This window comes from Condylura cristata, unplaced genomic scaffold (genome assembly GCF_000260355.1).
Source record: "Condylura cristata isolate star-nosed mole 26May11 unplaced genomic scaffold, ConCri1.0 scaffold00013, whole genome shotgun sequence".
Lineage (NCBI taxonomy): Eukaryota > Metazoa > Chordata > Mammalia > Eulipotyphla > Talpidae > Condylura > Condylura cristata.
Window position 1 is genome coordinate 8062084 of NW_004567114.1, and position 13169 is coordinate 8075252.

At 42.4% G+C, this 13169-nt stretch overlaps 2 protein-coding genes across 2 annotated transcripts in view; one reads left to right on the plus strand and one right to left on the minus strand.

The window, feature by feature from the left end:
• CPSF2 (cleavage and polyadenylation specific factor 2, 100kDa) overlaps positions 1 to 11319 on the minus strand; it is a 28044-nt gene extending 16725 nt beyond the window's left edge. Inside the window, exons 1-7 of the mRNA XM_004682039.2 lie at positions 11177 to 11319; positions 7416 to 7477; positions 4607 to 4789; positions 3317 to 3476; positions 2853 to 2958; positions 1694 to 1823; positions 258 to 265 (exon numbers count right to left, since the gene is read on the minus strand). Coding sequence (XP_004682096.1) covers positions 258 to 265; positions 1694 to 1823; positions 2853 to 2958; positions 3317 to 3476; positions 4607 to 4755 — 553 coding nt within the window. The 5' untranslated portion in view covers positions 4756 to 4789; positions 7416 to 7477; positions 11177 to 11319. The remainder of the gene's footprint in view (positions 1 to 257; positions 266 to 1693; positions 1824 to 2852; positions 2959 to 3316; positions 3477 to 4606; positions 4790 to 7415; positions 7478 to 11176) is intronic.
• A 128-nt stretch (positions 11320 to 11447) lies between these two features.
• The window catches only part of NDUFB1 (NADH dehydrogenase (ubiquinone) 1 beta subcomplex, 1, 7kDa), a 5051-nt gene continuing 3329 nt past the window's right edge, over positions 11448 to 13169 (plus strand). The window contains exon 1 of the mRNA XM_012724670.1: positions 11448 to 11658. Coding sequence (XP_012580124.1) covers positions 11463 to 11658 — 196 coding nt within the window. The 5' untranslated portion in view covers positions 11448 to 11462. The remainder of the gene's footprint in view (positions 11659 to 13169) is intronic.

Consider the following 13169-nt stretch of genomic DNA (forward strand, 5'->3'; position numbering starts at 1 on the left):
TGCTCCCCACTCTGTTCCTGGTGAATCCTCTCACCCTCCGCATCTCTGGCCTGTACCCCAGTTCTGTATGAATAAATAAATAAATCTTTTTAAAAAAAGCAACTTCTTTTAAAAGGTTTCCTTCTCTAACTATGTTCCTTGATGATAAGAAAATCTAGTAAATTCAGTAAGGGTAGGGAAAAATAAAAATCTTGCAGAGCCCATCATTAGAAGATGAAGGATGTGCTATTCTGGTGCACACCCTCCCAGGCACGCACGTTTGTGTCTGGCGTGTGGAGAGGCGCCCTCCCATGCGTGCGCCTCCTACTCGGGTCTCTGCTCTGCTTTTCCCAGCACGTTAAGGTTTTTTCTAAATCTTAATTCTTAACAATTGTAAAAACTTTCTATTGTGTCTGATGACATCTATTTGATCATTCTGCTTTATTACTATTTAGGATACATTTTTTTTGGCATATAAATAAACTTTCAAAGAACACTTCTGCAAAAATCTTGGACTGCATTTCCTTAAGGACACAATCCTAGAAATGCATATGCTAGAATATATAGTACTGCTGAACAGTTATCTACAAAGCTCTTTTCCAGAAAAGTTCAACCAGAAGACCAAGGAGCTCATTAACTACTTCCCAGAAGAATACAACCATTCAAAAATAATTATAGTGGTACCTAATACAAATGAGAGTTTTGTCTTTGCTTAAACTTACAACTTTTATCCACTTTACAACTGGTATCTTTTAGATAACTACCCAATCACATTTATATCCATATATGTAATATATATGCATATTTTAATCTATACATATAGTTATAAAATGTACAACTTGCTCTATAGACTTTCCCTACTTTTGGCCTTTTATAATATAGTTTATTTCAGACATTTTAAACCTGTATTTAATCAAATCTATCAAAGTTTTCCTTTGTAGTTTGGTCCGTTTTATGTTTACAAAGTCTTTTCCAAATCACAAATCAGACCCACCTACTGTTTCATTTTCTATTTGACTACAATCCATCCGAAATTTATTGTTATATGCTTAAAAAAACTGATTTTTTAACAAAAATGGCTGGATAACATTTACTCAAATATTCATCCTTTCCTCATTGATATTGTGATTACTAAAACTTAAGAATTCAACTTACTAGCCTTAGGTATTTTAATATGACACAAAAGAGCATGAAGAAACTCATACAAAATACAATGAACTTAAATCAAAATAGCATGAACTTAATATACAATAATATACAATATATTATTGTACAATATACAATATTAAATAACAAAAGAAGATTGTGTGACACTAGACACCAATTTTATAGTAACGCAAAATAAAGTATTTAAAAGTATTACTATTGTGTCTCCTTTCAAAGGGGTAGTTATTGATCTTTACCAAAAAAATCCTTAACTACAAAGTTCTTTAAATAGCAGGTCAGGTGGATATAAAATGCAATTTGATGTACAAAAACTCATTTCCTTTGCAATATATCAAGGAAAGATCTGTTTTATAAAACAGATAGTTACAGAGAAATTTTAAAAATTTCTTATGCCAAAACTTTCTCTTTATAATGCAAGTAATTAATTTTGCAAATAATATTATTTGATGTTTTTAAATTGCTCTCCATTTTTGGTTAAAAATGTAGTTTCCGATTTCCCACCCCCAAAATAAAACAATCGCATTTCCATTCATTTTGATATACCTACATCTCCCTCTTGTGGTTGAAGTCAACTGCATAAACAATTTCTTCTTCTCCATCTTTGACAATTTTCCATATTGTTCCACCTATCATATGACCAGCTGGCAGAGGTGTGATAGACAAGCCATGTCCTTTACCTATGTCAACAAAATGATGACGAACACTCAGATTTAGTAGCCATAAAGACGTAACTGATTAGTAAGCCGCTTTTCAATAACCAATATGGGCAATGAGACAGAAGTCAACGTGAAAAGGCGCAGAGTGAAATGTTAGTCTCAGCCTCGCACCCCGCCAATCCACTCCCCAGAGGTAACCCACCCCCCGTCATTTCATTACGCACTCTTGCAGACATGCTGGTGCTTACAAATAGAAAGCTAGATGTTAGATTAAAAAATAGCAGGCTAGCAAATAGACGTTATTCATTTGCATAATTAGAAAAGAACTTAAAAAAAAGCAGGCTAGCAAATGACTTCATATAAACTAACAAATTTTAATATTCATATTGTGCACACAATTATCAAGATCTCCACTTTTGCTAACCTCTAACAAAAACACTGACAACTCATTATGAAAAAGACCTTATTCTACAGGAAAATTAAGTGTAAGCAAAACTACTGAGACCATTGTTATTTTCTGACTATATGTTCAGAGTTCATTGTTGCAGTTTTTTTTTCAGTCCTAGGATTCATAATTATGAAACCTTTAATAGAACTCTCTGAAACTATACACTTAATATATGACTTCCCGACCTAATTAAGTAAGAAATTTCTAAATTTCTAGAAATCAGTGATTCTATTTCATACTTCATTTACTTACATCACTATATTTAATCAACCTAACATACTTGATGGTCTCATCTGAGTTCCCAGAAGGAGGATCTGATTACTTCACCTTTGTGCATTAAATAGATAAACACAAATATGTCTCTCCCAAGTTAAATGTGAAAAGGCCTGAGCTGTTAACATTTTGATAGTATCTGACAGTATTTAGTATTTGAATTTTAAAATTCAAGTGACCGGGGGAAGTTCAGAGTTCTGTATCAGAAAATGCTAATTTTTGTTTTATTTCAGACCACAGTGCCTGTAATTACTGTAAATTTCCCTTCTACTTTTCTGTAGGTAAAAGCACATTAGTTCAGTTATTTATCAATGAGTAGCACTTTTTACCTTTCAGATTCACAATCTGCGAGAACTTCAGCTGCTGTATTTTGTCAAAGGCCGCATCCACATCATCTAAGGTAAAGAGTGTAAAATCTTCTGTATTGTGTCGAGACTAGAAGAACAACACAAACTGAACGTTAAAAATGATCACCGCGGCCCTCCCTGGTGGCGCGGCGGGTTAAAGCACTGCACTAAGAAGCTAAAGCCACTTCCGCATGAGTTCAATTCCCGCCTGCCCCGGAGGAGACCACATAGCGTGGCAGACCTCTCCTGGCCCGCCCGCTGCTCCCCTCAGCAGTGTAACTTCATTGATCTGCCTGTTCTGCTCCCCGCTCTCTCTCTGGCGAATCCTCTCACCCTCCGCATCTCTGGCCTGTACCCCAGTTCTGTATGAATAAATAAATCAATCTTACAAAAAAAAAAAATGATCACCGCAAGAGTGGCAATTTTTTTTTCATACCATAAATTACCTGATACAGATCATACATGAACATCTGTCCCATTTTGTAAACAGGAATGGTGGCATAGATGGCACAATTCAGACCCAGCTTTCCCACAGCGTACGGGAGGGCGCCGAGATGAAGAGGGTCGGGGTGAGACAGCAGCACTGCATCAATCTGGTGAACGTGCCTGGGTGGACATGGTGTGGTAAGGACTCAAACCTCCCTGGAAGGGTAAAGACAGGCTACTCAAAAATAACCTGCCAGTTCTGACCCCTCTAGGTATTCTGGATTGAAGACTATGTGCTGCAGTAAGGAGCAACCTAAGAGTTACAATGATGACAACTATGAATTGCAACTATTACTACCTCTGTTCTACATGGATAGCAAAATTACCATGTAAATTACACAGAGATGGCAGCTAGGCAATCTGAAAGAAAGGAAATGAGAAAATGCAGAAGCCACATGGAAACTGGCTTCAAATGGCTATGTTAAGTTCAAGAACTCAGCTTGGAATTTCAGAAAGTATTAAGAAGAAGTTATTTAAATGATCACATATTTACTATAGGTATTGACTTCAGATTTTTAGCATGTGACTGACATTGTAGTGTGACTTTAATTCATCAGTGACGCATCCTTTTACATCACACAGTCATTATCCTGAGCACCCATCCTTGTGGAACATCAACTGCTGAAGCAAGCTCACCTCACACAAAAAAGGCTTTTCCCCTCTCCAATTTCTTGTAACGGTAAGCTCGCTCTAGGCCTCTCTGGTGGTGCAAGGGGTTAAGTCTTAGCACTATGCTGCAGCCACTACAGCACAAGTTTGATTCCTGGCCAGGGAGCTGACCCACATGGCGCAGCAGACCTCCTGTCCTACCCGCTGCTCCCCTCAGGCAGGGTATTTTGGTAGATTGGCCTGATTTTGCTCCCCACTCTGTCTCTGGTGAATCCTCTCACTCCCCATCATACACCTCTGACCTGTACCCCAGTTCTTCTACACAAAAATAAATTTAAAAAAACAAAACAACATAATCTTGCTCCTTCCTAAAATTATAGTACAAAAAATTCTACTAAGATCCATTAGCCAAATAACAGTTAACACTTTGCTAAGTTTCAATAAACAAAGTTTACAAATCAATCAGAACTTTACAAGTAAAAACAATCACAATTTGACTCTGGCATAAAGTAAAAATAAGCCTTTTACTATAAACTAATTCACAGCAGAAAACCAAACACTGTGAAACATCAAAACAGTATTACAGAGTAGAAAAGAGAAGATGATATACAAAAAGCCCACAAATATGAAAAGTAACTTACTTCCTCAGGGAATCTAGAATATCCATAGAAAAGTGCTCATCCCAGCCACAGTCCAATAGAAATCTAAATTCATCGACTTGGAGCAAATAGCACAGTGCAGACTCTTCCTGCACCCCAGACAGGGTGGTTAATTTGATAATAGATGTCATGATTTTTGGTCCAGTAACAGAAATCCAAAAGGTCCTTTTAAGAGAAATAAAAACATAATTAAGCATAAAAGCACAGTCTAGTATATATAATGGACAAACTAAAATTTTATCAATTTGTAAGTAGACAGAAATTTCATTAATATGCAAAGTAAATGTTTTAGAGAGCACCATGATTACTAAGTTAAAAGTACAAACAGAACCTTATCCACTCCCGTTTATGAGACATCCCTCCACAGCCCCTCACTGTGGTTTAAAGAAAATAGTGGCCTTTGGACTCACATCCACGTTTCAAGCTACATCTGAGAGGTGCTTAGCAAGTGTAATTAAGCTTTCCTCACCTAGGTGCCATAGTCTATAAAATATGAGTATTAATAATTCAAAAAGGATTTTGGTCCCCACCCACCCACTCCCCGTGGCACAATGGATTAAAGCACAACACATAAAGCTGGAGGCAGCTGTTTCTGCCCCGAGTTCGATCCTCCACCCTGGAGGTGACCCACATAGCGCAGCAGACCTCTCCTGACTTGCCTGCTGCTCCCCTCAGCAGTGTACTTTGCCTGTTCTGCTCCCCACTCTGTCTCTGGTGAATCCTTTCACCCCCTGTGCCTCTGGCCTGTGCCTTAGTTCTATATGCACAAATTAAAAAAAAAAAAAATTTGGAACATTTCAAATAATGTACAAATCACCTACAACAGAGACTCCCACGCTCCTCCATAAGTATATACTAAATTAATGAACTCATCCTTCAAGGTAAATTTGTTCCTCCTTTGTTGTGTTCTATGATGGAGCGATTACACTGCCATTACAATTAGTTTAAATGTGTCTCTATTAGACCAATGGTCCTCAAATAAAGAATCCAATAACAAGCTACCAGCCCTTTCTTCCTTCCCCATCCTCAAAAAAATAATAATAATAATAAAAAAGCATATATACACATAAAAACTCATGTATTTAATGTCAATAAAACCTTGCACAGGAATGTGAGCAACTGAAAAATGGTGGCAATATCTTGTTTACTAATGAGAATGTGACACAAAGTAGATGCTCAATGTATATTTGAAGGAATGTACATTGAGATATTTATGACATATATTTCAAGAAGATATATGAACACAACTCTTAGGACCAGCTACAGAAATACTCAATAGCAAAATACAGCTCCACAACATTTCAGATCTTAGCTCCTTAAAATAAATTAGCCTTTCCTAGCTAACTCCGCAAGTAAGAAGTCACTGCCCACTTGGTGCTCTCTCACCAACTGTCCATGGTCATGTCACCAAGCCAAAGCCAACTGACAGCCCACCTTGCAAAAGAGGCTATCAAGGGACTAATCTATCTCCTGATTCCTTGTTCTCCTGTCAAGTCAAAGATCTCCTCGGTCACCCATCATCACAAGATGGACGTGTCCTAGCTGTACCCAACCCCCTACTTCTTCCCTTCCAACTGTATCATTATACACTTTGCTATATCCTCACCTGTAACTTCTACTGCTTCCCAAATGGTCTCGTCACCTGCTTATCCTCAGAGAAACTGGCTGTTCTTCATGACACTGTTTCTCTTGCAGCCTTCCCAAGGGATTTTCCCCCTCTTATGCCCACGGTACCTCAAAAGCAGAAAGCATGTCTTCCCATTCCTCACTGCAGCCTCTAAACCATGTCTTCTGCCTCCCACAAAGACTCCAGTCCCATTAAAGCCCACATGACTTGCTAGCTCACCAGAGACCTTCCCTGCCTCGGATACACCCTATGTCATCATTCTATTTATCTCAAAATACTTAGTCTCTCTATATACATGCTGGTTACCATTTACTTTATTTATCCATCCCTCCTCTCCTCCTAAAGCACATGCTAGAACATGACTCCATGAAAGCAGAGACCATCTTTGATCACAGTTATACTCAATACCCAGACAGCCCTAATGCAGAGAGGTGGTCAACAGTGCTTCCTGAATGCATAGTCTGGCTGTTTTCAATGTGCTCACTGCCCTGACTATTCTATGAATGGTGAGTTATTTACATGCACATTCTCTTGCTTGGGAGAACTCATCCGTGCAGGACTAGGCTTGACCGATTTTTGTATCACTACTATATTAGCACAGTGGCTGGTCATTGATTATTAAAACAAGTAAGTTAAAAATTGACTTAGTCTGTTCCTAACTGTAAGATATAGATACTAAGATATTATTTCCTCGTGGTAAAAAATATTTATAAATATAAGTTTAGAAGACCCAAGAAATTCTCCCTACCAAAAATACCATTACCACTGCCCTATCATCAGTATAAGGATGTCTACAGGAAACTTTCTAGTCAAAGCTACCTTTTTTTTTTTTTTAACATTTCAAAAGAACAGGTTGTTAGAACATGAGAAAAAAACAGGCACCTGCATAGTCACAGGTGGACAGGGAGCTGCTGCTCCTGTTTCACAAAGCAACTTTAAACACCTGCAATATCACAGGTGGGCAGAACTGCTCAACCACCTTCGCCCCCACTTTATCTTATGTGCAGTAGAAATGAAAATACAAGTATTTGCAGAGAACCAAAGGAGTTCATTTGGAAACTTTTTGTAGTCAGACCCAGCTTTTAACATGTGGAAAGATATTGTTACCCCAACTGCTCAAACCATTATTATAAGTTATCTCTTTATTAGATGTTCATTACTTACTGATATCTCAGTCGTACACAAGATGAAACACCATGAATTCAAAGGAAGAATTCTTTATAAATCTAAAAAATAAACAAATAAGAGTCTCATAGATATGTATTAAGGACTTACTTCTATTTTTAACTTCGGTGATTAAGTTTTACGTTTTGCCCTAAGATGAACACCAGAAGCAGCAAAAATAATACATGACTCTGTTTTTTAAAAGAAACTTGTCATAAATTTAGGAGGCTTAATCTTAGAGAAAACAGGGATACGGATAATAAGACACATTAAAAAAGAAAAAAATGAATAGTGAAATACTAAATTATTGTCAGAAGCTGAAATATGCAGTCATTAAAAAAGTAGGATCTTAAATTATTAATTAAGGGTTAGTAGGAACTGGGTAGAAAGTATAATGAGGAAAAGTATTTAAAACAGGAAAATAACATGACCAAAGGCACAAACAAAAGGTTACAGATGACCACTGGAAAAGCACACTTTCATATAAACAAAATTAAACAAAAAGAAAAAGGCCTTAGGAGTAGAAACGGCCAAAGACTTTGGAGACCCTGACCTGCGTCTACACATACAGACTAACATTTAAGATCCATCCATCTAAGATGACAAGTAATTCTTTGATAGTTAGGAAAGTTAGCAGGTGTTATGAGTGATTAGATAAAAAAAAAAAAAGTAGCATATTTAGCAATCACTTCTTCCTTACAATTTGGCTGATTCCACTGAGACAATTTATTTAGATTCAAATTTCTTTAGCTACTTTAAAACCGACATGAATTCATGAGTTCTTATGTAAGAAATCAAGGTCTAAAACTCTACATGTCCGATTCCTTCCTTCACTTCTAAAACAGCTACCAACTCCTGATAATTCTCCCTCACAACACCTGATACATCATTCCTCTTCCATTCCCACTGCCAGCAGCTTAATGCAGGCTCTCAAGACTTTAAATTTAGGTCTCCATTTCTGTCTCCAAACTTGTTACCTTCATGTCAACCTAAACAGTGCTGCCAGCTTAATCTTCAGAAATAGTCCTGCATTTAGTGGTATCTCCCGCTCAGAAATCTCTGATGACTTCAGACTTGAAAGAAGCATCTTGTTTGAACAAACTTGAATGCCTTAACTGGCACTGGAAGTAACCAAGAACAAGTGGTTGGTGACACCATTACAATCAAATCTGAGACAGGCACCAGAAAATAGAATAGTGCCAGGCCCTCCCTGGTGGCCAACAGGTTGGGCCACAGCACTGCCAGCCAGACACAGCCACTTCAGTGCAAGTTCGATCTCCTGCCTGGGAGGTGACCTGCGTGGAGCAGCAGCCCTCTCCAGTCTTGCCAGCTCTGCTGCGCCCCACAGTGGTTCTGTTCCCCACTCTCTCTGTTGACTCCTCTCACTGTCCCTATACCTCTGGCCTGTACCTCAGCTCTGTATGCATAAGTAAATATTTTTTTAAAAATCAAAGTAGTATAGTTCCAGCCTGCACTTTAGGAGAGGCCAACACGAAGGTCCAGTGCAAAACATCGACTTCAGTCTAGACTCTGGATCTGTATTAGAATAGTAGCCACTAGCTACCCTAACATCACCATTCATCCTCATCTCAAGATGCAGCCCAAATCCCATCCCCTTACTCTTCATTAATTTAAACAGCTCTGTCCAACAAAAATATAATGCAAGGCACACATGTAATTGAAAAAAATCTTTACAGGTGAAATCAATTTTAATGTATTTTAGTTAAGCCAATATATTTGACATTATCATTTCAACATATAATCATTATTTTTAAATGAATGAGCTATTTTACAATACTTTTCATTTTTAATCTTTGAAATCCAAATATATGTACCTTTACATTGTAAAAAGTTTACCAGAAAGGGAGTGAGCAAAGTGCACTTGTATTGTCACAGGCGGGCAGAGAATTGCCTGAAATGCAACCTCTATTTTATATTTACAGTAGATCTCAACTCAAAGCACAATTTCAAACGCTCCGAGCTACAGGCAGCTCCTGCTGTGCACAGCCTACACTCTGCACTGTGAAGCAGTGCTCTGCGCATACTGCATTGGGCTTGGACACTTCCAAAGCAGAGCTAGCATCTTCTGGCGTTATGTACCTGCCTTAGATCTGCTTTTAATGATATCAATCATTCCATCTCCTTGACTAAAACCCTGAAGTCAGATCTAGGCTGCCATCAACTGAACCCTACTTGATACTTCAGCAATAACATCCTTACCTATCCTACCCCAGCTGAGGGGCTCATTTACCTTACCTGAGTGATTTCAACTTTCTTTCCCCTACTCTTCCTGTTCCAACATGATCTCCACACAGCATACAGCTGTGAGAGAACGTCCTAAAAGCCCTCATACGCCTTCCCAGTAAAAAGTATCCACGGGCTTCCTGCAAACTGCTGAATAAAATCTAAAGCCCTTAGTGGAAAGCAAAATGCTTCACCAAAGACCAGCAAGAAATGACTGAACTGTTATGCCCAGCAGACTTCGTTATACAAATTAACATTCTATGTATTTACTGAGTAACACTAATAAAACTCCACGAGTAAAACAAAACAAAATCCTTCACAAGGTGATCTCAGCTCTCCGTCTGGCTTCACGGCCCCTCGGGCCCCGCCCGCTTGGGCACGTCTATTTCCCCACTCCCCTAAGGCTGTCCTAACTTCTCAGATCTGAATCCCTTTCTGCATTTTGGAACGAGCTTCTCCGCAGCCCGGTGAATTCCTTTCAGGGCTTCATGAACCCAGCCCAAATACTAGTGTATGAAGAAGCCCTGTGGGGTCCTCGGGCACTACTATTCATGTTTATAAACAACAAAAAGTAGGCTCAAGGAATATTCGTGGACTGCACGAATACTGCGGCATGTACAGACCCAGAGCCCAGTGAACCTGCATTTTTCCCCAAAGCGACTGGAGTGCGAAAGCAAGGAACCCCCACCTTTCAGACATTCCCCCCGGGCAATCATTTTGACTCACACCACCTCTCATCAGCCCTTTCAAAAATGAGGGCGATGACAGCTACGAGGAAGTAGGTAAGATCCAAGGGAAAACAAAACGGCGTCTGGGGCTCCCTGCCGGAGAACCATCTCTTCCTGCTCAGCTCGGGGAGGGCAGCGGTTTCCTAATAGACTCTAAGCTGCTTTTAAAGTAAAGAATTAGAAGATGAGCGATTGAGGACTCGGGTTCGCCTGGTCACAAGAGGCCAGTCCCCCCGGATTATCGCGAATCGGACCTGCGGTTAATTTCAGAGCGTGGAAAATCGAGCGGGGTGGGAGCGCTCGAGGAAGCAGGGGTGAGACTACTTCAAGCCAGCCTGGAGATGTCCCACAGGTCTCCCGCGCGGTAACTACAAAGCCCGCCTACTTTGTGGCCCCTGCCTGGCGGCCCCGTGGTCTTCCAGCCCGAGCACGGGAAGCCCCGAGCGAGGAGGCCGAGGACACGGTGGCCACTAGGCGCCGGAGCCAGAGTGGGGTTAACTCCTCCGGCGCCGAGACGGGCCGACACGGAACGGGCAGGGGGAAACCGCCGGACGGAGGGCAGCAAGGCGTGGGGGTGAGTCGCACGGGCGGCCAGCAAAGACCGGGGGCCTGAGACCCACGAGGAAGGCTCCTCTCTGTCCTCCGCTGAGCACTTCTGCCGGGAAAGACCGGGACGGTCGCCCCCGGGCCACCGAGCGGAGACGCGGCGCGAGCGGGCGCCAGGTCCCCCGGGGGGCCGAGCCGCCCCTCCCCCGTCCACAGGCGCGCTGTTTCCTCGCCCCCACTTGCCTCGTCGGGCCTCCCCCAACGCCGTCCTCTGCCCTTCCCACACCCTAGCGTGGTCCCGGTTCAAGAGCGAGGCGAACCGACGCGCGCTTAGCGGCCGCGGCGACGACCGGCCGGCAGCTGCCCCACACTGGCGGCCGCCATCTTGGGAGCGGAGACGCGCCGCGGGGCGGGGAAGACGCCGGGCGCTACCACCTTCGGGGGTGCGGGCGAGCTGGAGGGGGGCGAGGGCGCGTGCTCCCGCAAGAATCGCCGCCTGAGGCCCATGTTTTATTGACGGAAGTTTCTAATGTGTGAGGTCTCAAATGGACGTAGAGGAAACGCAACGAGAAGAGACATAAGAGGTTTGAGTTCCCGGCGCCACCCCTCTGTTTTGAGGGGGCGCGGCGAATGGCACGTCCCGAGGCGGCCACTTCCGCCGGCGCTGGGAGCGGGACTCGCTGCTGCCCTTGGTCGCTGGGTCGTTGTTGGCTTCGAGGCCGCAGGTGCGTACCGGGCGGAGTGTGGTCGCGGCGCCGCGGGTCGCGGCTGTGCGGGCCGGGAGGGGCCGCCTCGAGGGAAGCCCTCGGCTTTCCTTAGTGCGTGTTTGTGGGGGGTCATCCGGGCCTCCGCGGGTTCGAGGGGTCCTGCTTTCTTTCCCCGAAGGAGACAGGAAAGGACGTGGAAACAGGGATTTCTTTTTTCTTCATGTTTCCCGTCTGGCGGCTTTGGGAAAGGGTCCTCAGGGGCTGTCATCACTGGACGACCCCTGGTCACCTCCCTGGTGGGGCTGGAGAGGAAACCGAGCCGAATCACCCCCTTAGGCCAAGCCAGGCGCCGCGAGCATCTCGGCTTCGTCCAATCCCCGCGGTTCTCTCTGGCTGGTTATTCAGAATCGAAGCTTCTTCGCGCCCTTGTAGATCTCAAGCCCTTTGAGCCGACCACTGCACAGAATACATCTGTAGTTTGTGCCTGGTTTCTAGGAGCATATGTCATCAAGACAGGCTTGCCAGCCAGACCTCTAGGAGTTGTTTCTCCAGCAGTGTTAATTCATAGCTTAAATCACCACTTTTGGAATGTTCAGTCTTTTCCACCATGAATTTGGAGTGACTTACAGAAATACACATCTGACACAGTTTTGTATGTAAAAGCTAAGTGGGGAAAGTTGGGTAGAAGAAAGAGTAATAAGATGAAACCAAAAGTGAGGTTTATCTCTATACTTAATGTAAGAGATAGTGAAGCACAAGTATACATTTTGGGTCAAGGAGACCAGGCTGCCTACTAATTCCACCTATGCCACTTTCTGTGCCCATGTGTGATCAAAGGCAAGTTGATTGACCCTGGATTTCCTCATCTGAAAAAATAGACTTGCCTACTCCACTGAGTGCATAAGGTTGGTGAGCACTTGAATAGTATTTTGATGATGATATGAGCTGGTGACTATGCAAACCATTAAGAGCTGTGTGGTGCAAAGGGTTTAGTCTGCAGCTGAAGGCGGATTCCCATCCAGGGAGCTGACCAACGTGGTGCAGCAGACCTCTCCTATCTGGTAGGCTGCTCCCCTCAGCAGTGTATTTCAGCAGATCCGCCTGTTCTGCTCCCCACTCTGTCTCTGGTAAACCCTCCTGGCCCCTCTTAACCTACACCCCAGCTCCTGTATGTATAAATAAATCTTTTTTAAAAATTTAAGAGCTGTGCCTGACAATGCTACAGGAAGCAGCTCTTTCTAGAAGTGGACAGACAATCTGGATTGTTCTGCTATGGAAGGATACAGTATCCAGTTACTTGATTCCTTGAATCCATAAGATAAAGGAAGTTACTTGTGTTTTTTTCCCCCAGAAATACTATAGCTGCTGCCAGTTGTGAAATACCAGTTTTTTATTGAATCTTTATGTAAAAGACACTAGTAAGCAAGCACCCATGTGGGCGCTACTCTTCATCGAAACATTTTGTTTCAGTGGAGCCTGTCTTAGGTCCTTGTGCTACTAGCTGGTTTGGGGCCCTTCATTAGGAGCCT